The sequence below is a fragment of the Typopeltis vanoorti genome, chromosome 5, assembly GCF_054136105.1.
Source record: "Typopeltis vanoorti isolate ZY-2024b chromosome 5, IOZ_Tvanoo_1.0, whole genome shotgun sequence".
Classification (NCBI taxonomy): Eukaryota; Metazoa; Arthropoda; class Arachnida; order Uropygi; family Thelyphonidae; genus Typopeltis; species Typopeltis vanoorti.
The window spans coordinates 103,981,024-104,003,293 of NC_143553.1; the positions used below are offsets into that span (position 1 = coordinate 103,981,024).

At 36.8% G+C, this 22,270-nt stretch overlaps 1 protein-coding gene across 1 annotated transcript in view; it reads left to right on the plus strand.

The window, feature by feature from the left end:
* Nucleotides 1-22,270, plus strand: part of LOC150106702 (C-Jun-amino-terminal kinase-interacting protein 4-like) — a 713,212-nt gene that overhangs the window by 434,173 nt on the left and 256,769 nt on the right. Inside the window, 1 exon segment of the mRNA XM_090393457.1 lies at nucleotides 7,799-7,982. Coding sequence (XP_090249583.1) covers nucleotides 7,799-7,982 — 184 coding nt within the window.

The window sequence follows — 22,270 nt, forward strand, 5'->3', positions numbered from 1 at the left end:
GTCTTATCTATCTTATGGCATAAGTCATGGAGGTAGATATGCCCAAAAGCTTGATTGGGTTCTTTATCCTCACAGCTCTCCTACTCACATCAGCACCCAGTTTCCTAAGATAATTTTCAGAGATCAGGGAGACCTGAGAACCTGTATCGAGGAGTGCTCTGAGATTCCTCCTGCCAACCTTCACTTCTACTGTTGTTCCTTTGAATCGTTCCCCAGCTTGTCTTGCCTCACCATCAACTGGTCTGGCACAAATATGGGACGTGGCTTTGGACTGATACCTGTGTCTCGAGGAGTCCGATGTTATAAAGCAATCTCGGGCCAAATGCCCTAGTCTGTTACAACTATAACACCGAGGAATCTCTCGACGGTAGCCTCTTTTACCTTCTTTGTCTGAAGACAAAGGAGAGTCCGACCCACATTTGGCTGACAATTCATTAAATTTTTCCATTACGTTCTCCATTCTATCTAATAATGGTTTTTGTAACCTCTGAACTTCCTCATGTATTAGGTCAGTGATCTTGTTCTCTTGTGACTCCAGAGGTTTCTATTCATTGGAGCGATCTATCGTCAACATGCTGACTACTTGATCAGGCCGTTGCATAAGAGGTTGCTGTAATCTCTCTACCTCCTTTTCAATTAGGGAGCGGATTTTGCCTGGTTTGCAGGTATCAGTAGTGACACTGCAAACTGCTTCGATTTTATTTCTTTCCGTACTCCCTTGCATCTTTTGACAATTCTCCTTAGCTAGATTCTGGCATTTACTCTCTTCTCCACTGCTCCTTATAGCATTCACTTGGTTCGCAGTTGCAGATGGATATATATCCCAAGGAGTTGCCCCTTCTCAATCACAGTGTCATAATACTCCTTTAGATCTGCTATTCCCTTTGCATATGCTGCCTTCCTTAGCTCCTATCTCAGACCAACTCGGAAATGCTGAAAAGCAGTCCTATCTAAATGGCGTTTTTCATCCTCAGGTACGCTCAACGAGTTCGCAAAACTGAGCAACCTGTTATAGTAGTCTGGGACACCTTCTTTTTCCTTCTGAATGATCTTCTGGAGTTTCCAGAGATTCGGTCCTATGCTCTTGGCCTTGGCAAATTGAGAGATAAGGATCGATTTGAATCTCTGGTAATCCATTGTCTCCTTCAGGAGGGTTGAGGAGTAGAAAAAACTCTTTGCTCTTCCAGTTAACTTACTGAGAAGTAGTATAAGTAACTGGAAGTCACTCCATCGCCTTATCCTTCTGAGTTCTTCGATGAAGTCAAAGAAAGCCCTCACATCATCGGTCTCCTCACCAGTAAACTGAGAGAAAATTTGCTGGGGGTGGATACTCCTGAAAAACTCCGGGTCACTGAGCTCTGTGCTGGTTGGTAGGGGCATACTTATCTTTTTATGCTTACAATATTTTTCAAAATTTCAAACTTTTCCTTCCAAAATTAAAATCCTTTCTTTTCTTCTCATGTGACTGACACCACTTCACTGCATTTGATTAATTTATTCCCTTTTTATTGGATCAAACACATCCTGCTGACTTCTGCGCCATTTGTTATGTTTTTATATGTATATTTTTATTGATTTATACTTAATTAGTTTGTTACCTGATTAGATCCTTTCTCATTTTAAAACCTTATTCGATTAAAATCCTACCGACTGTGCCATTTGTTATGTCTGTTTTTTATTTCTCCTTTGTATAATGCTATTTTGATTCAGTGGTCACTACTCTTTCCTTTACCTTATTTTATATGTTAGCTTCTGTCTGCTATCTTTAACTCTTATATATCCCTAAATCGTCTGCCTAACACTGAGTATATGATCTTACTACTTATCTGACAATTTCTAAGTTTTGGGCCCCCCCCCAGAAAATACCTATTCCCTGATCTCTACAAGTCATCCACATTCGTTCAGACAAATTTATTTCCTGCACCAGCCTGGGCTTTAAGGACAGAGTCAAACTCAGCCTAAGGATGGTTATAAAGTATCAGATGCTACTAATATAATTCGCTTGAAATCAGAGGCCGTAGGTTTTCCCTTTTGTCTGTTTGCAGTCGTGCCTCCCCTTTCCTTTCTTACTTAGGATGTCTCCGCACACATATATGATCCCCAGGTTCGTATTTTTTTATGAAGGTCTAGGTCAGTCAACATGGTCAGAAAAGCAAGCATGGAAGGTAACAAATAAATTTAATGAATTCATAATTAATTTCAATACAAAGACAAAATTGATATTTATGCTAGATTAAAACTCTTACGTTTCTCTCACTTTCTCATTCTTAGATAAACATGGATTTCTTAATCTCTACAATATTATTCCTTTAACTTATCAAATATTTAGTTTACAACTTAATCTCCTATTCTTAATAGGAGATTAATAATGTGCCAAATACCAGCTAGATATTTGGCACATTATTAATCTCCCTCAAGTAGGTCATGACAGAATCTCCAGGTTTTATACGCTCCCCAAGAGTGACACCTTTCTGAGTTTGATCTCTCCTTTCTCCCTTCCGATTTGTCTCCGACTGGGTGACTTCAATTCTCATACGGGGGCTTTCCAATTCTGGGAATGCATGCGTCTTGATGTTTTCTTAGAGGTAGCACCGAGGGATGCTTACGCTGCTATTGTAGTATTGGGCGACCTTTTCCCCTTCTTACCAAATTATTGGCATTCTTTCACGTGTAGAAATTCACTGATAATTACTCTCATGTGAGCCCGTTTTGTTGACTTACAGTTACATTAAAGTATAAACACACTAACTACAATACAAACAGTTCTTATTCTAATTTGCCAGTTTTTATTTCTTTTAAAACATAGTTAGATTGTGCCAAATGATAAGTATGCTCATTTAATGGATAACTTCTGTTAGACTCTGGAAAGGTGACCTCATTTAGAGGGAGGGCACCTGTTTCAGATCTAACACAATGATTATCAATCATGATTCTCTACATTACTTAAGGCTACACTTGGTATTAAGAAAGTCATCATCAAATTCCTGCCATGTACCTTCAAGGGAGTGTACAGGATATGATAGTACTACATGAAAAAAATTACATCATTACTAAAAGCCTATCTACAATTTTCCTACAAATCAATCTGTTACTTGTCAAGATTCCAACATTATCAGATCTTATATTTCTATCGTCTAAGGCACTTTGTACCGTATCAATCCACCTATATCTTGGTCTTCCTCTGGGTCGTTTTGCTGCCAACCTGGCAGAGAAAACTTGTTTTGCTAATCTTTCCTCGCCCATTCTTTTTAAGTGACCATACCACCTGAGATTAGCTCTGCTAACACATTCCTGGATGCTGACAATGTCAAGTTCTTTCCTAATATCCTCGTTTTTAATATGATAATATTGCCATTGATGCCATCTGTTCACGCCTATAATCTTTCTCAGGATTCTCATATCTGTGGTCTCTAGTCTTTGGTCAAGTGTTTTACTTCTGACCCAGCTCTCAGATCCATAAGTTAAAACTGGTTTGAACACTGTCTTGTATACAGCTAATTTAGTGTTCCAACTAATTTCTCTCTTATTCCATATGAATTTATTCAATTGACTTCCCACCATACCAGCTTTGCTGATTCTGTTGTCTATTTCTATATTTAATTTACCATCTTCACTAAAAATCGTGCCAAAGTAGCTGTAATGTTTTACTTGTTCCACAGGTTCTCCATTTTCATTGTCTTTGTCTTTTTATTGTTGATCTTCATACCGTATCTATTACAACAGCTATTCAATTTAGTCAGAGAATCTTGCAGACTTGTAGCAGATTGATTTAGAAGTATAACATCATCTGCATAAAGCAAAGAGCTGACATTAACATCTCCAATTTTGATATCATGTTTAATACCACTTTCCTTCATAATGTGATCCATATAGATAATGAATAACAGAGGGGATAATGTACATCCTTGTCTCACACCAGATTTAACATTAAACCATCTTCCTGTACTTCCTTCAATTCTAATTGCTGACTTACAACTCAAATAAAGACTAAGTATTGCTTGATATAATGCCCCATTGACACCATATAACTGCAGCGTATTGAATAGCTTCTTTCTTGGCACCTTATCATATGCCTTTTCCAAATCGACAAAACTTAAATACAGATCTTTGTTATATTCCCGTGCTTTCTCGACTATTTGTCGTTAAGTAAAGATCTGATTCTGACTGCCTCTATTTGGCCTGAATCCAGCTTGTTCTTCACCAAGCTTTTCTTCCACAATTCTTCTCAACCATTTCTCAAGTATACTTGCATAGATCTTGCCAGGAACACTCAATAGGGAAATACCTCTGTAATTCTCACATTCAGTTTTACTTCCCCTTTATATATAGGTACTATGAGAGCTCTACTCCAATCATCGGGAATTCGTCCCTCTGTCCAGGCTTTCTGAACTATGCAGTGCAGCCACTGTAAGACTCTTATACCACCATACTTCAGCATTTCTGGTCGAATATCATCTACTCCTGCTGCCTTTACACATTTCAAGCCTTTGATGGCTTTTTCTACTTCAAGTATGGATATGTATTCCTACCTGCATGCCTGGACAGTGTTTTTTACCACTGTGCTGTCGTCACTGCTTGTTTCATTTAGCAGTTTTTCAAAGTAATTACTCCATACTTCAAGGATATCTTTTTCTCCCATTTTCATGTCACCTTTATCATCTCTAACTCCTTTTACAGCACTCTTTCCTCCATTCCATAGCTTCTTCAACAATCTCCAGAATATTTTGCCATCTTCTTGATATTTATTTTCTGTATTCTTTCCAAAGTCCACCCATGACTTTTTTTTAGCTAGTTTTACACAATGTTTAGCATTCTTGCATTTGTCTCTGTATTCTCTAAGAGCACAAGCTGACTTATTTGACAGGAACTTTTGATATGCTTTCTTCTTAACTTTTGATATGCTTTCTTCTTTTCCTTCACGGCCTGTTTAACTTCCTGTGTCCACCAGGGAGTTCTGATTTTTTTTATCCTTGCAGACAACCTCACCACATGCCTCTCTGGCAGAATCAATCAGTGTTTTCTTCAGAGTTTGCCACTGAATCTCCAAGGTTTGATTCCTGTTCTCAAACTCTTTCATTTTTTCTTCAATAATCTTTGTGTATTTTAGTCTACAGTTCACATCTGAGAGCTGCTCAACTTTTATTTGCTTTAAAACTTTCTTACATATTATTCTTTTCGATATGAAATTCAATTTTATCCTGCTCAAGACTAAATAGTGATCACTTCCAATTTCAAATCCTCTGTACACTCTCATGTCCTGCTCCAGGGAGAAAACATCACTATCAACAATAACATAGTCAATGAGACTTTTCTTATTCCTAGTCTCTTCTCTCCATGTGAATTTGTGCACATTTTTATGTTGGAACATGGTGTTAGTAATAACCAGTCCATGTCCTGAGCAGAAATCCAACAGATATTTGCCATTATTATTAGCTTTGCTCTTTTCTCCAAATTTTCCCAAAATGATTTTTTGTGTCCAACAATCATTTCCTACTCTGCTATTTAGATCCCCAACAAGGACCAACTTTTCCTTTTTCATTGTGTCAGTTGCTTTTTTTAAACCCTCAAAAAATTCCTCCACTTCTAGCTTAGTAGAACCTTCTGTGGGACCATAGGCACAAATAAGTCTCAATGTCCAGTTCCCCATTCTCATATTTGCCCACATTACTCTACTTGAGACTGACTGCCATTCAAGAAGATTAGCATTGTATTTTGTGTTGAATACTATGGCTACTCCTTCTTTTCCTTGATTGTCATTGCCTGAATATAACATTTTGTATTTATTGCTCAGAAAGATCTCACCAGTTTTTGGCTTTTTTGTTTCAGTCACCCCTATTATGTCGATCTGGTACTTATCTAATTCCTCAGCTAGCTCCATTTCTTTGCCATTCAGGCTTCTTATGTTGATAGTACTGATCTTTAACTCTGGTGATGTTGAGTTGGGGTTTGTTTTCAGATTTGTTATTAAGAAAGTGAAAACTATAAATTTTCATAAAGTATACATTCTGAAAAATCGTCGGGAATGGCTGCAATCACCTCTTGATTCGAAGAAAAATGCTGACCAGTGATGAAGAATTTTAGTTTTGTGAAGAGCTAAAATCAGAGGGAGTCGAATTTGGGGAATCGGGTGGATGTTCCAACAATTCATAGTGCAGATCCCTTAATTTTCCCATTGCCATAACACCTTTGTGGGCAGGTGCATTGTCCTCATGAAAGATGATTTTTTTTCTTCTGCAAACCAGGCCTTTTCTCATGAATTTTTTCATGTAGTCTAGTTAAAAGATTGGAATAATATTCCCCAGTTATTGTTTTACCCCTTTCGAGATAATTAATGAAAAAATGCCTTTAGCATCCCAAATCAGCAATGCCATGACATTGTCTTCTTTGCTGCCGAACATATGGCTTCTATCCACTGTTTTGGATTGTGGTGTGTACTGGTGAATCCAAGTCTCATCCATAGCAATAAATTGACTCACAAAATCTGTTTTAATCTTGTTAAAATGCTCCAATCACTGTTCAGAGATTTTCATGCGAGTGTGTTTTTGATCTGCTGTGAGCATGCACGGTACCCATCTTGCACATTCTTTTGAAATGCCTATAGTCTCAGCAATTTCATGCACTTTGACTTGCCGGTCATCTAATACCATATCGTGCACTCGATCAATGATTTCTGGTGTTGTTACACTTTTTAGACGTCCTTCACATGGATCATCTTCAAGGCTGGTATGGCCACGTTTAAACTTGGCAGCCCATTTCTGTTGAAAACAAAGGAAAAGAGTGCCCATAGACTTTTATGAACTTCTAATGAATTTCTTTTGGTGTTAAACCTTCTTTTACAAAGAATTGTATACCTGCACGATACTCAATTTTATCCATTTCAAGGGAAGGGATACAGATAACACTTTTGCTTCGGACAGCTGTATACAACAAACTACTTGATAGAATAACTTTCAATTTCACATGGATGCTTATGATAGATGTACCAACTTAGGGAAAAAAAATCTTGCTGATAGTGTTGCCATCTATGGTCGAGGCCTAGTTTCAGACCATCCTCATATATTAAAATATATATAAAAGCTACTCAGCCCTTATATTCATATCTAAAATGCTCAAACTCAATTATGCTGGTACTTGTACTAAATTTTTAATTATATATTAATTTAATATGCATGTGTGTGTGTGCATGCGCGCTTGCACACCCACATTTAAGTGGCCAATTCATTAGAAACACCTGCCTCAAAGCAAATAATACCTTGCCCTAACTTGTTCGGGCACTGATTTCACAAGGTATCTAAAGTATTCTAAAGAGGTAAATATCTGACTCATGATAATTGCACTGCATTGCTGGCACAGACTGGACTGCAGGAATCCTGATCTTGAACAGTTCACTTTTCAACACACTATTCCACAGATCAGCAGAATTGAGATCTAACAACTGGTATGCCAATGAAGGATAGTAAAGTCACTTTCATCCTAGTGATACTATTCCTGAACAATCTTATGCATACAAGATGGTGAATTATCCTTCTGAAATTAACCATTATGAGATGGATAAAATCGTGATCGATAAAATGTGATCTTTTGTTCATCTAGAATAATCTAGTAGAGATCTACAATTCTTGAGATCATCAGTAGATGTGTATTTTTATTTATCTAACTGCATCCTGTTTTGTAATGATGTTGCATTGATTATATTAAAATATTATTCATATTGCACTGTTTCTCCTCCATATGAAATTTATATATATATATATTGTTATTCTTTGTTTCTCTCTGCCCCTTATCCTTTTTTTTACAGCAGCAAGATAAAACTAGAAGAGAGCATCAAGAAATCGAACAACATTTATCATCTCTTGTGTGGATTGGTACCAGTACTCACAACAATAGTAAGATAAATATTATTGATGCAAGAAATCCAGGAGATATTCTCAGCACTTTTTATGTTTGTACATCTCACTTGCTCTGCATTGCTAGTGTGCCAGGTAATTTTGAAAATATAGCCATAAAGAATGTGTATGACCATTAAATGACAACACATTTGTTTAATGATATTTTCAGATACATTTTATTTTTGTTAAAAAAAAAAAAAGTGTTCAGTACAAGTACATCTTTCAGTTCCTGCACTGCTGGCAAACAATACATCTGATTAATAATGACCAGCTCTGTGTCAAAGGACTTCATTACTAACTTTGTGCATGCACATTTCCAAGATTCTTTTTCTGAATTATAATAATTCAATAGCTTTGACTGAAGACTTGGTTTCTGCAACTCTATGTAAAAATAATTATAGGGATTTAAATCACTACAACAAGATGGAATGAAGGTTTGCAGGGATATATTTGTGAGGATCTCTAAGAAATAAGCTGTCTTCAAATGTATCATGAAGAAAGTCCAGACAATTCTGTCATTATGGGGTGTTACCACATCATTTCTAATTTTCAATACGTTGTGTAATAAGTTTTTTCCCCTCTATGTTTAAATATTACTGTGCATTTTTACGTTCATTTTATGTTTTATGTTGCTCCCACCCATGAAAGGTTATTTACAAACTTATAGTACATTTTATACTGTAAGTCTGCTAAGGATTTTTTTTTCTATTTTTTATTACTTTTTATATATATTTAATATTTTTAAATTTATTTTTACATAGTCCAGATACTCTTCTCTAGAGACCAAACATGGAACTTTTTCAAGCCATTTCAGGTCTCCAATAAGCAGGTGGTGGTGTCACACCAGATGATGAAATTCACTTCCCACCCGAAGACAATCACCATGCCATGGCAGGATTCTAACCCACAGCCTATTGGTTGGAGAGGGGGTATGATGCTAACCATTCGGCCAACCAGGCCAGCATTTGCTAGCCTGGTCAGCCTAGTGGTTAATATAATGTTATCCAAAAGCTGCAGGTTCAAAGCTCACTGTGGACACAGATGGTTATGAATGTTTTTAAGTGGGAGATGAATTTCATGTCCCACTGTTTGAGAACTGACTTTCTTATTGGAGTCCTGAAGTGGTGTGACAACATATTTGATTTCTAGAATGGATGGGAGACTCATTAAAAAAAAAAAAATTCAGAGATATTGGATTTTCAATGAATATTGCATCATTCAGCTGATAACTGGATGAAGCATTCTCCAGCCATCAGATAGTCTCAGAAAAATAACGATTGTTGTGTTAAAGCTAAATCGGAGCATGAAATGAAATTGGCTATGCAGGCTAAAGGTAATCTGAAAGAATTTAATCATATGCCGCAGGCAAACAAAAGAATAAATGTAGAAGAATGACTGTACTGAATGTAGATGGTGCTCTAGTGTCAGAAAAACTATTCAGAATTGGCACTAACTTTGCTAAGACATATCAACCAGGTATATGTAACATGGTGCATAGTGCTAATGCTACATTGGATGAACAGTTAGAGGTGCATGAGAATGAATTTGAAGAGTTGTTGTGCAATGTGGATAAGAATTCATCAATAAGGATAAATTGAATATCAACACATATACTAAAGGCATATTCAGCTGAATTGACTAGGCTTTAGACCTTTTTGTGTATAGCTTGAGTCTCAGCTCAGGAAAGATATCACAGGAATGGAAGAAATGTATTATAGTTTCTTTGTACAAGGGTGGGCAAAAACCAATCTGTCTAACTACTGACCTATCAGGATCTCTCGTGTGATGGTTGGTAGTAAGGGTTTTAGAGAAGTTGGTAAGAACTCGCATACAGAAATGGGTAGACGGATAAACTATACTGCCAGGAATGGCATGAGTTTACAAAAGGAAGGTCATGTTTTAACAATTTGCTCATATTTTAGAACAATGTGATGGCAGAGTTGGATAAAGGGAATGGATACTGTTGTATTTTGCTAAGGTGTTTCATAGGATACCACATGAAAGGATATTGCATAAACTGGAGAATATGGGATTGGAATATAAACTCTTGACTTGGATCAAGGGATGGTTGACAGACAAATATCAAAAAGTGGTATACAGTGGGTGTGAATCTGCCAGATTTAAGGTGACCAGTGGTGTACCTCAGGGTTCAGTCCTTGGGCCATTATTGTTCAATCTATACATTAATGACATCAGGCAGGCTCAAACAGGAGTTCTGCAATTGTTTGCTGATAATGCAAGGATATACAGGGCAAACAGAGCAATGAGGGATGCTAATGATATCTAGTATTTACAGAATGATTTGTAAAATTAGAACTTACAAAGGCTGGAAATTTTAGAAAATGAAAATGGCTGTCAGCATAATGTTAGTAAGTGTAAAATTATTCACTATGGTATGATGAGTATTCCAATGGCATATTATATTAGTAGTGGGGTTATGCTACAAGAAATTAATGAGCTAGGAATCATGGTGTAATGGTTGACAGGAATTTTGAGTTCAAAGTTCACATAGCAAAAATCACAAATACAACTCAGATAATAATTGCAATGCTGAAGTGAACCTTGACACGTAAGGATGACACATCATCTGCAAACAGCTGCATATCACTAGCTAAACCCATCCCAATATCATTAACATACAAATTCAAGAATGCCCCCAAAACTGACCCTGCGGTACACCATTAGTGACCTTCCTAAGGTGCGTTGATAAGACCTCACCTGTACTACTGCATGCAGATTTGGTCTCCTCAATTCCTAGAGGATAAAGACTATGGAAAAGATGCAAGAGTTACAGAGATTATATCACCATTATGGAATTCAGATTATGAGTACAGATTGTTAGTATTTGGACTATAGACTGGTTAACAGGAGAAATCGGTGATACTGCATGCCCATATACAACTTTCTGATACCTATCTGACAGCCAGTCATTCATCCAACTCAGAAGTCTGTTATCCAATCCCATCTGTTTCAGTTTATTTAACAGCTTGTCATCTGGCAAAATCTAAATACACCACTGTATATGTATCTCCCCTGTCCAAGGTATTTGCCATGTTGTTATAGTATATAAGTAAGTTAGTAAAACATGATCTCCCTTTAACAAACTCATTTGATAACCACAGAGAATACTGCTGTTATCAATCCATTTCTGTATCTTACTTCTCACCAATCTCTCTAATACTTTCACCACAACTCCATATATACAGATTGGTCTATAATATGAAGCCACAGCCTTATCACCACCTTAATACAGTGGAACAATTTTACATTCTTTCCATTCCCTTGGAACCTGTGCTGTTGCAAGACTCTTATTAAATAGACATGCCATTGCTACTGCCAATTCCTTGGAGCATTCCCTTAAGATGCATGGTGATATGTTATCAAATCCTATTGCCTTATTGACATCAAGGTTATTTATTTCTTCAAATACCTCCTACTCACTCACAGTTAAGCCATCCTCTCTTGCACAGTTCATTTTTCTTATTCCCAAATGCTATTTCTTCATTCCACTCTATACCACCATTATCAAAATCAACCATAATAATTACCCTTCTTTTGTTCACTGTCCAAGTTATTTATACATTTTTTCATCACCACCACCCTCCACATTCCCTGGCCTATAGCAACAACCAACTAAATATGTCTTCATGTCATCCTCCACATTATACCACACTGCCTCAGGTTGATGGAGAGATATCAGAGAGTGGTTTATTCAAGAGTAGAGTCCAAAAGAAGACGGCCTGTGACTAGTGGTGTGCCGCAGGGTTCTGTTCTTGGACCACTACTGTTTAATTTGTTCATTAATGATATAGGAAAGGATCTGAGAGGAACTGTGCATCTCTTTGCAGATGATGCAAAGTTAGGTAGAGCAATAGTCAATGCTCAGGATGTCAAAATTTTGCAGGATGATTTGGATAGTTTGAACGACTGGACTAAGGAGAATGGATGTCAATTTAATGTGGAAAAATGTAAGGTTTTGCATTTTGGGGTGAAATAGCAGCAGTATATCACATTGGTGGAACTGTACTCCAGGACATTGACGAGGCCAGGGATTTGGGAGTGTTGGTGGATAGGGAGTTGAAGTTTAGGGGACACATCGCAAAAGTGACAAAATCAGCTCATCAGATCACTTGGTTGCTGAAAAACACTTTAACGAGCAGAGAGAAACAGGTTATTGTTCCTCTGTATTGAGCCTTGATAAGACCCCATCTAGACTACTGTACCCAGATATGGATGCCGGGGTTTCTTCTTGATGGGGAGGAGGTGGAGAGGATCCAGAGACAAGTGACCAAGATAATAGCAGAACAGGTTGAAGATTTGTGGGCTGCAGAAATTGGTTGATAGGCAGAAAAGGGGTGATATGATTGAGACATTCCAATTACTGAAGGGTTTCTATAAGATTAATTCAGAAGATATTTTTGAGAATAGGACTGGTAGTGGGAGGACTAGGGGCCATCCATGGAAGCTTGGTAAGAGTGTGGTTAGCAAGGGTGTTAGAGCTAGGTTTTTTAGTTGGAGAGTAGTAAATGAGTGGAATAAGTTGCCAGAGTCTGTTGTGGGTGCCATGACTGTAAATGAGTTCAAGGTGAAGTATGATAGATACTGTGTGAATGTTGAATAGTTGTTCTTGACATGATGTTGGGGCTCCCTCGATGAGTCTAAGGACTCCTTTGAGCTGCCCGTAATAATAATAATAACCATTGCCACTATTTTCATCTTTCATGTCTACCTTATGTGGACATAATTCCTCTGCTGTCATCAGCACTTCCCCTCCCATCTTGTCCTTTATATCCTCACGAAAAATACTGTATCCCTCCATTTCTATTCCCGTATTAAGTCAGAGATTTTTAGGGAGATCCCCCTTACAGACACCATCCCAAATGTGAGAACAGTATTCAATCTTTTGAAAGTTTATTTTTCACTTGGTTAGACTATGATAAATTTAGTTCACTCCTTTATCCAAGTGTGAGCAAACAAAGTTTGCACCTGAAAGTATCTTCAGGACTGGGGTAAGGTTAGTACAACAGGCAACTCGTTGCAAAAGTGGAGCAAGCTAACATCACTTCTATCTCAGTATCTCCCAAAATGCAAAACACATCTCTTTGCAGATATGTATAATGTTATGCATGGAAGGGCCACTACCCAGACTAGTTTCGAACTTTATTGAGGTCTCCTCAGTGGGAGCCAGGCCCAGGTGGTGATACCAGGCAGAAGCATTGGCAAGGTCATCTCTACCTATAGGAGTTGCCAAATGGTGTGCCACCTTTTTATTAAATTACTCTAGATTTAGCAGGTGCAAACTTTGTTTGTTCACACTTGGATAAAGGATTAAACTAAATTTATTATAGTAGTCAATCTTTCTTTTGAGTTAATAAATGTTCAGATGTAAAGCAATGCCTTGGGTGTCGAAAACATAGTGCTTATGGTAGATTTCTGCCAAGAAAATCGGAGATTATAATTATTGTGAATATTAAAGCTGCTTCTTCTTGTCTAGAGATTTTGGTATTGTCAAAAGACTGGAAGAAAAGGAATTTTCTTATTTTTATTTTTTTTTTTTTCATGAGAAATAAGACACAGTTGAGTATTAGCAATGAAGTAAGCAAAGTTACTGCAATCCAACTAAAGAGTGGTTTGGAAAGTTTGAATTCAAGAAGTAGATGTAATTTATTGTACAGACATCTCCATCATGTCTAAAGACTTGTTGTGAGAGACCAAAACTGTATGTACATTATCTATCATACCTCTCCTTGAATGCATTAACAGACAAAACACTCACAACTGATGCTGGCAATGCTTTCCATTCATTCACAACTCTGCAAGTGAAATGTTTAGTTTTCATATGCTTTCTAACTGCAGTTTTACTCAACTTCCAGGCTTACCTGTGTTTCTTATTTTTACCTTTATCGAAGTGCTGAAATATTTCCTCTACATCAATCCAATAAAACCCTTTAACTAACTTAAATATTTCTTTCATATCTGTTTTGTAACAACACACACAAATACAATACAATGATAAGTGAAACAAGTGAGTGAAACTAAAGCCCTATCTAGGTGGTGCGCCCTCTATAGATGTTTGCAGGTGGCCTAGGATGTAAAGAGGAATCTCTGATAATTAATGTTTCTCAAATTTTGGGAAGTTTTATGCAACCGTATTTGTTTAAATGAGGTTGATTCCTGAGTGTAGATGCAGATTTAGAAAACAGTCTTTCTTTTTTGAATTTACTGTTGTGGAGCATGGCGGTTTTTTCCCTGGAGATTCTGTGGGTTGTATCCAAAACATGGTCTGCAAGGCCAGATTGATCATAATCGTGATCGCAGGTGTATGACTTGTGTTCTTCTAATCAGACGGTTGCTGATTTACCTGTCTGTTCGAAGTAAGCCAACCTACAGGAACAAGGTACTCTATATACTCCAGGCACTGAGAGAGAGGAGGGAGTTGATCTGTGGCAGAACGGGCAAGGGTAGTAAGTTTACGGTAGGGCTTAATTGCTGTATGGAAGTTGTACTTTTTTAATGACCCGGCTATTTTTTCTGATGTGCCATGGATGTAGGGTATGGTGATGGCTTTTCTGAAGCTCTTTTGAAGAGATGGTCAGGGAATGGGGAAGGACTTGATTATTTTTTAAATTCTGTAATCACTGTAGCCATTGGAAAGGAAGGCGTTGTGTATGTGTTTGAGTTCGGTTGAAAGGGCGGTTTCATTGGAACAAAGACTGTGGGCTCTATTGATTAGAGTTTTAATAATGCCATATTATTGAGAGGGGTGGTGGGAAAGTTTGTAAATGTACCTGCCTGTATGAGTAGGTTTTCTATATACAGAGAAAAATAAAAAAGGTTACCATTAGGAAGGTATGTTACTGAGGTTTCTAGGAGGGTAAACTATTATTTTCATTTTCCATCGTAAACTGGATTCCTGGATGTAGGCTATTGAGGTGACTGTGTCTAGGCCATGAGGCCAAATAGAGAACACATCATCTACATATCTTAGCCAGATAGAAGGTTTTTAGAGGTGGGGGGGAATAATCTATGGCTCATTTTTCAAAAATTTCCATGTAAAGATTGGCAAGAAGGGGTGAAGGGGGGGGAACTGCCAGTTCCCTCTTTCTGTTTGTAGATTTTGTTCTTCCAAGAAAAATAACCAGAATTGTTGGGAAAGAAAAGAGCTCTAAGATATTAGAAGAAAAAACGTTTTTTTAAGAATGTTAAGGTGTCATTTAGAAAAATATTGGTAAACAGTGAGATGATGTCAAAGCTGACCAATATGTCTGTATTATTTAAAGTAAGATTTTCAATTAAGTTTTTAAAAAGGGTAGATTTTTTACATAAGATGTGGTAAGACCAGTGATTGGGTGGGGGGGGGGGGCAGAAAGTTAGCTAGCTGCTTTCACAATTTGTAGCAAGGTTCATTAGTGGCATCTACTATAGGTCTTAGTGGAGAATTAGGTTTGTGGATTTTAAAATTAAAAAACTTAACTTTTTTAAGTAAGTTTTTTAATTTTTTAACTTGGAGTTTTTGTGGGTTCGTGTTCAAGTGGTATGTAGGTAGCGCGATCCCAGAGAATAATATCCATTTTCCGATTATATTCTGAGGCATTAAGGATGACTGTGGCATTGCCCTTATCAGCTCTGGTAAGGACGATACTTTTTTCTTTCCATAATTTGGGAAACATTAATTACACTGGCCAACAAAAAAAAATTTTTTTCTGTTGATTATGATCTGACACTTGTTTTTTACTAATTTGGGTGCGCTGATTTCAAATATCAAACCCATTTTTCTCTATCATGTCAGGTTTTTCCTCTATGGCATTTTCTTTTTGCTAATTTGTAAGTTTTGTTAATTTTTAGGAGTGGATCAAAAAAATCGATTTTTTAATATTATTTTCTAAAAGTATGTACTTTTAAAAATCTGTTCCTAACTTTTTATCAAGACGTTCAAAAAATTCCCGAAGATATAGCCTATTATTCAAAGCAATGCACAGATCAGAATCAGAGCGCTCACCGCTCTCGCTTCTTAGTAAACGAATAAATGCGTAAGAACCTGCAATGTCACGTACTGGCGCTTTGAATGCAAGAGAGGCCGATAACCGACCTAATACATTTAGGTGATGAAAAGTAGGCGATGACAACTGCCTAAAACAAATGAATGCTATATGCGTCATAGCAGACAAAGAATGATCGAAATCAGTCAATCGTTAATCAATCGTGAAAGTATGATGAGACTTTATTGAAACGCTTATAATGTTTCAATAAAGTCTCTGGTTTTTTTTGTCTTGTTAATTGCATGTTAGTCGGCAGTGAAGAAAATACATCATGTCTACTACTCGAAATTGTGTCAATAGTGTAGATTCCTTCTGCTACATTTGTGGCAGCTTTACTGTTCCCAGTCAAAGGACAAATATCACTGATTTTGTTAAGAAAGTGTACTTCGCATACTTTGACGTAAAAATTGCAGATCAGGACAAGTCATGGGCTCCAAATAAAGTGTGTAAGTCATGTGTAGAAAATTTATGACAGCGGAGCAAGGGAAAATGCCAAAAATTAGCTTTTGGCATTCCAATGATTTGGCGTGAACCGAAAAATCACGTAGATGATTGCTATTTTTGTTTAGTTCAGACTTCTGGTTATAATAAGAAGAATAAGAAAAAAATTGTGTATCCAAATCTCGACTCAGCAATTCGGCTAGTTGCTCATTCCATTGAAATAGCCGTGCCAATTTATAAAGGACTTCCTTTACTTGAGAATGAGCATGATCAGGATATGCCAGATATTCTTGAGGAGCAAGACCCGGATGTTGATTTAGACAATGAAAATTTAATTTCTAGTTCTGGGCTGCGACGTTTTACTCAAGCGGAATTGAATGACTTAGTAAGAGATTTAGGCCTATCAAAGGAATCATCGGAATTGTTAGCTTCAAGATTAAATGAAAAAAACTTACTGGAGCAAGATACGAAGATAACTTTTTATCGTAGCAGGAAAAGTAATCTTGTACAATATTTTAAACACGAGTGTGGGTTTGTTTACTGTAACAATGTGTCAGGTTTACTAACTGAAATGAGTGTTGTACAATATCATCCAAATGAGTTGCGTTTATTTATCAACAGTTCAAGCAGAAGTCTCAAGTGTGTTTTACTACACAATGGGAATGTATATGGCTCAATTCCTATTGGCTATTCAGTCTACTTAAAGGAAACGTATGAGGACATTAAAAAGGTTCTGAAGTTATTAAAATATACAGACCATAACAGTGAAGCAGTATGTTAAAGCTTTAGATTTACTAGGTGACTGTTTCCAATACATATGTGAAAAATTTCCACGACTTAGTTATGAAAAAATTAAAGCCGCTGTATTTGATGGACCGCAAATTAGAACTTTAATGAGAGACCCAAATTTCATTAACTCTATGAACGAAATTGAGAAAGAGGCCTGGACTTCATTTACGATAGTTGCGAATAATTTTCTTGGAAACAAAAAAGCGTGCAATTACAAAGATCTAGTGGAAACAATGCTTGAAAATTTCCAGCGCCTAGGTTGCAACATGAGCATAAAGCTTCATTTCCTATACAGTCATCTTGATAGATTTCCTGAGAATTTAGGTGCTGTAAGAGATGAACAAGGCGAAAGATTTCATCAAGACTTAAAAACTATGGAAGATCGGTACCAAGGAAGATGGGATTCTCACATGATGGCTGACTACTGTTGGAGTATTCAAAGTGATTGCCAAAACAGAACACACAGCAGGAATTGCTACAAACAAAAATTTATTCCCTGAAACTCATGTGTAAGTAAAATTGTTATTTTTTTATAAATATTCTTGTAATTTTTAATGAATATTGTTAAGTAGTTATGTATCTAATTATCGGGCTCTCTCGCATTCAAAGTGCCAGTACGTGCTGTTGCAGGTTCTTACGCATTTATTCATTTACTAACAAGCGAGAGCGGTGAGCGCTCCGATTCTGATCTGCGCACTGCTTTGAATAATAGGCTATATCTTCGGGAATTTTTCGAATTTCTTGATAAAAAGTTAAGAACAGATTTTTAAATGTACATACTTTCAGAAAATAATATTAAAAAATCGATTTTTGTTGATCCTCTAAATAGTACTGCCTCCTTAAAACTATCAAAAACTTACAAATTAGCAAAAAGAAAATGCCATAGAGGAAAATGGGTTTGATATTTGAAATCAGCGCCCCCAAATTAGTAAAAAAACAAGTCTCATATAAAAGTCAGCAAAAATTGTGTTGGACTGTGTTATCAGAGATCCCTCTTTACATCTTAGGCCATCTACAAACTCTCATGGATGGCGCACCCTAGATAGGACTTTAGTTTCACTCACTTGTTTTACTTATCATTGTATTTTATTTGTGTGTGTGTTACAAAACATTATTTACTATCCCTGAAGATGTATCTGTGACTGAGATGAAATATTGGAAGCATTAAAATTAGTTTTAATCCTTTCTCAGTGGTGATAATATTCCATTAAACCTCCAACATGAATTTTTTACAGCACTTAAGCCTCATCACACGGATTCTACATTCACGGTGAAGAAATACCATGCAAAGCAAAAATATACGGTAAATCAAAACTATGCTTATCGAGGCAATTAAATTGGTTTTCCTTTTTAAAAAGATGTCGGTAATCGTGAGTTATTCCTAACTGTGTTAGACTTAAAATCAAATTTCAATCAAAAAAAGCCCTCCGTATATATAAATGTGCTAGTCTGGCACTATTACAAGAACAGGTTGACTCATCTTGCTCCAACCTCGCTACGACAAACACCACCATTGGCTCGTCACAATCAAAGCTCTATGCTATACTCGATCCTGAACTTTGGTCCATTCTCTTTGACATCTCAGAAGCTTCCATGCAGAAAGAATTCCAAAAAATAAAAAATATTGGAAGCATTCAAATTAGTTTTAATCCTTTCTCAGTGCTGATAATATTCCATTAGCCTTCCAACTTGAATAATATTTTCCCTCTTTCCACTCCCTTGGGACTTTGTCCCAGCATAAATTAATCAGCCTAATTACAAGCCTTGTCATTTCTCATGCACATTCTTGTACAATGCAAGCTGATATCCCACAGCCGTGTTCATTGATATTCTGCAATATCTTAAGTACTTCTAATTCATCAACCTATGTTCTCACATGTCCCTGTTGCATCTGCCAAACCAGTATTCCTTCATGATATACCCTTGCAAAGTAGTAACTCAGCTTTTACTTTTGCTTCTCTCAGATTAGCACTTGTTAAAGTTATCTTTCCATTCTTACTCTTACTTACCATATAATGGAAGAACTCTTTTGAATTTCCTTTGGCCTGCTTGGCTAATTTCTTATCATAATTTGTTTTTGCCTTTCTTACCATGCTGGTCAACTTTCTTGCCCAACCCTTGTACTGATTGTGAGCTTGCTAGTCACCTTTCTCCTTATATACCCTGCAAGCGAGGTTACTGCAATCCAACTATAGAGTGGTTTGGATGGTTTAGTTCAAGGTTTAAGAAGTAGTATATGACTCCTGATTAATTCTCCTGACTTTGGGTGTATAGTCTGATATCTAAACTATCTCCCCCCCCCCCATGCACTGCTGAGGTTTTTATGGGATGACACTGCTTCAGGCTGCATTTAAGTTTGTCATTATCACCTGTCTTGTAGCTCCACATATACCTCTTCTTGACTGAAAATCCCACATTTTGCTACTTTTCAATTCAAGACCACACAGTCATTCTCCCCAATCAGAGACAACATGGCCACCTTAGTATGGAATAATCTTCTGATCCTATTACCAGAGCCAACACTCTCATATCCCCAGTCTCCTCCATCACATGCTGCTTCAAGTGATTATCTCTCAGTAGGTGTATAAATTCCATTTCCTTCCTGTTATGCAACTTTTTTTCATCTAGTCTATATCTTTTTGTTGAAGTTCCCATAATAATTACTTGACCTTCAATCATTGTACTGATTTGCTGATGCATGTTTTCCACATTATGCCTTTATGCACATTATCCCACGTTATGTGTTTGGTGAAGTTGCACTAAAAACCAGTGCCAAAAAATCCTCCTTGATACATCTAGCATAAGCATATAGAAACTCTAGCAACCTCTTAGATCCCGAACTGATTATCCCATTCAATACTGTTGTTTGAGAGACTAGATTCTTCTTTTTTTTTTTTTTTTTTTTTGGTCGTTTTAACACTCACTCACATCATGGTGCCTCAAGACAAACATGCTTATCTGCATCCACCTTAATTGCTTTTGTTTTATTGACTTTGCACTTCCATACATTGTACAAAACTGTCTAGATGCCTAACTTAAAATCTATTTAAGTGCAGTCCATCAGTATTATATAATATAAATCCTTCCATCCATCTAATTCAGACTGTAGTTCCAAAAACTCTACATTATTTCTTCTGCACAACCTACAGATTGATTAATTTGCTATCAACACGTCTTCATTATGCTGTATCATAGTTTGACAGGAGTCTTACAGTCTTCATCCCTTTGCTCTTCTTTTTTGCTTCTTTCTATAAATCCATCACATCCTCCCTAATGTAATACTTCTCACTTCTCAGGTCATTAGTGCCACCTAAAACAATCTTTTCACCTTTATATATATATATATATATTCACATTTATATACTGACTGAGATCCGAGAATTAGAACAAACAATTAAATTTATTAAATATGCAACATGTTTCATTGGAGTGGCCGACTTCTTCAGGCATGAGAGAACATAGAAAGCAAATAACAACACTATAAAGAAGCATTGAGTCACTGTAAAACTATAAATTCGACTATAAAACACAGTTAACTTTGAACTGGAGCTACAGTCCGTGTTAAAGTTCTATTGTTAGATACCTGTGCGCGTGTGGCTTCACGAGTGCGCCAATATCTGACAGCAGAGCTGAATGAGTCCGGTAAATTGTAGCTCAGGTTACTGTTTATATGAAGAGGGTCTATGACAATTTCTCTAGACTCGACTATGCGGCGTTCTACCTCGTCGTGGCAAAAGTGAAGGTTTGAAGTTGTTGTTCAGTTTATCTCATGTTGGCGGTCTTCATTATTTGTGTTTACTGAAAACAGGACATTGCTTGAGAGGGCACTAGCTCTGATTCTTTTGTAAGCAATATCTCTTCGGTGTTCTTCGAGACGTAGCAGGATTGATTTTTCCGTTTGGCCATAGTATGGTTTTCGGCAGTCACATGTGATTTTGTACACACCTGGGAATTGTAGATGGTTGTGAGCTTGTTTGTATTTGCTTAAACTTGATCCACAAACTTGATTTAACATAAACTTTTTATGTTAAACTTTCCCAAAATTCTTCTTAGTTTCTTGGAGAGCGTGCTGATGTATTGCAAGGAGATATAACCTTTGGGATCATCTTGTGTTTCTACATTGTTTCATTGATGGCAGTGTAGTTGTTTATTGATTGTTTTTGAAGGTTCTCTTAAGATGTTGTAGTTCATTTTTTAGTTCTTCTTCCTCTGACAGTACAGATCTAGCATGATGCGCTAGAGTTGAGATGATACCCATCTTCTGTGCCGGATAGTGATGTGAGGACACATTAGGTATCTGTCTGTGTGCATAGGTTTTCTAAAGATGGAGATTTTTATGGAGTCAGATGTCTTAGTAAGTTTTATCATGGATTTTTTCATGGTAGTCTGTTTTATTTAGAACTACAGTTGCATTGCACTTATCGGCTTGTAGAATAAAATAATTTTTCTTTAGATTTTTGATTGCAAGCCTTCACCAGGGGGAGATATTATTACATGGAGGTTTTGCATTATTGATCGCAAATATTGCTTCCATGTGAAGTAAACTCGCATCCGTGGTAGGAATTAGTGATGCGGCTTTCTCATTCTTAGTTAGAAATAGTTCTTTGGGAATGCTTTTAGGTGCAAGGACAAAATTGAGACCTTTTCTGAGAATTTGTTCTTCATTATGATTTAGAACGTACGACGATTTGTTTATCGCCAATTTTTTGTCTTTCATGAAGATTATTAAGAGTTGGCTTCTTGTCTTGACTTGAGAGAATTGAACTTTCTGATGAGCTTATATTTATTTGAGTTTTGAGATCTTAATGCATGCCGTGTAATTGTTTCTTTAACGTAATTCCATGACACGTGGTCTAATGAAGCCGCTAATTGGTTTTCTAAATATGATTTTTCTGTAAAGAGAAAAGCTAAATTGCATTTGGTATCGCAGATCCTCTCCACTAAAAGCTCTACTTGTGCTTTTGTGTAGATTCGGGGTGCTCTTTCTGTAGTAATGACTTCCCTAAATTGTAGGAATTTCGGAATAATTGAAGAGAACTTGCAACGTTTCAGGAAGATAAGTCTGTTGATAGCAAGCCCAATACTTCTGAGTGTCTTCTGATAAGCCTTCAT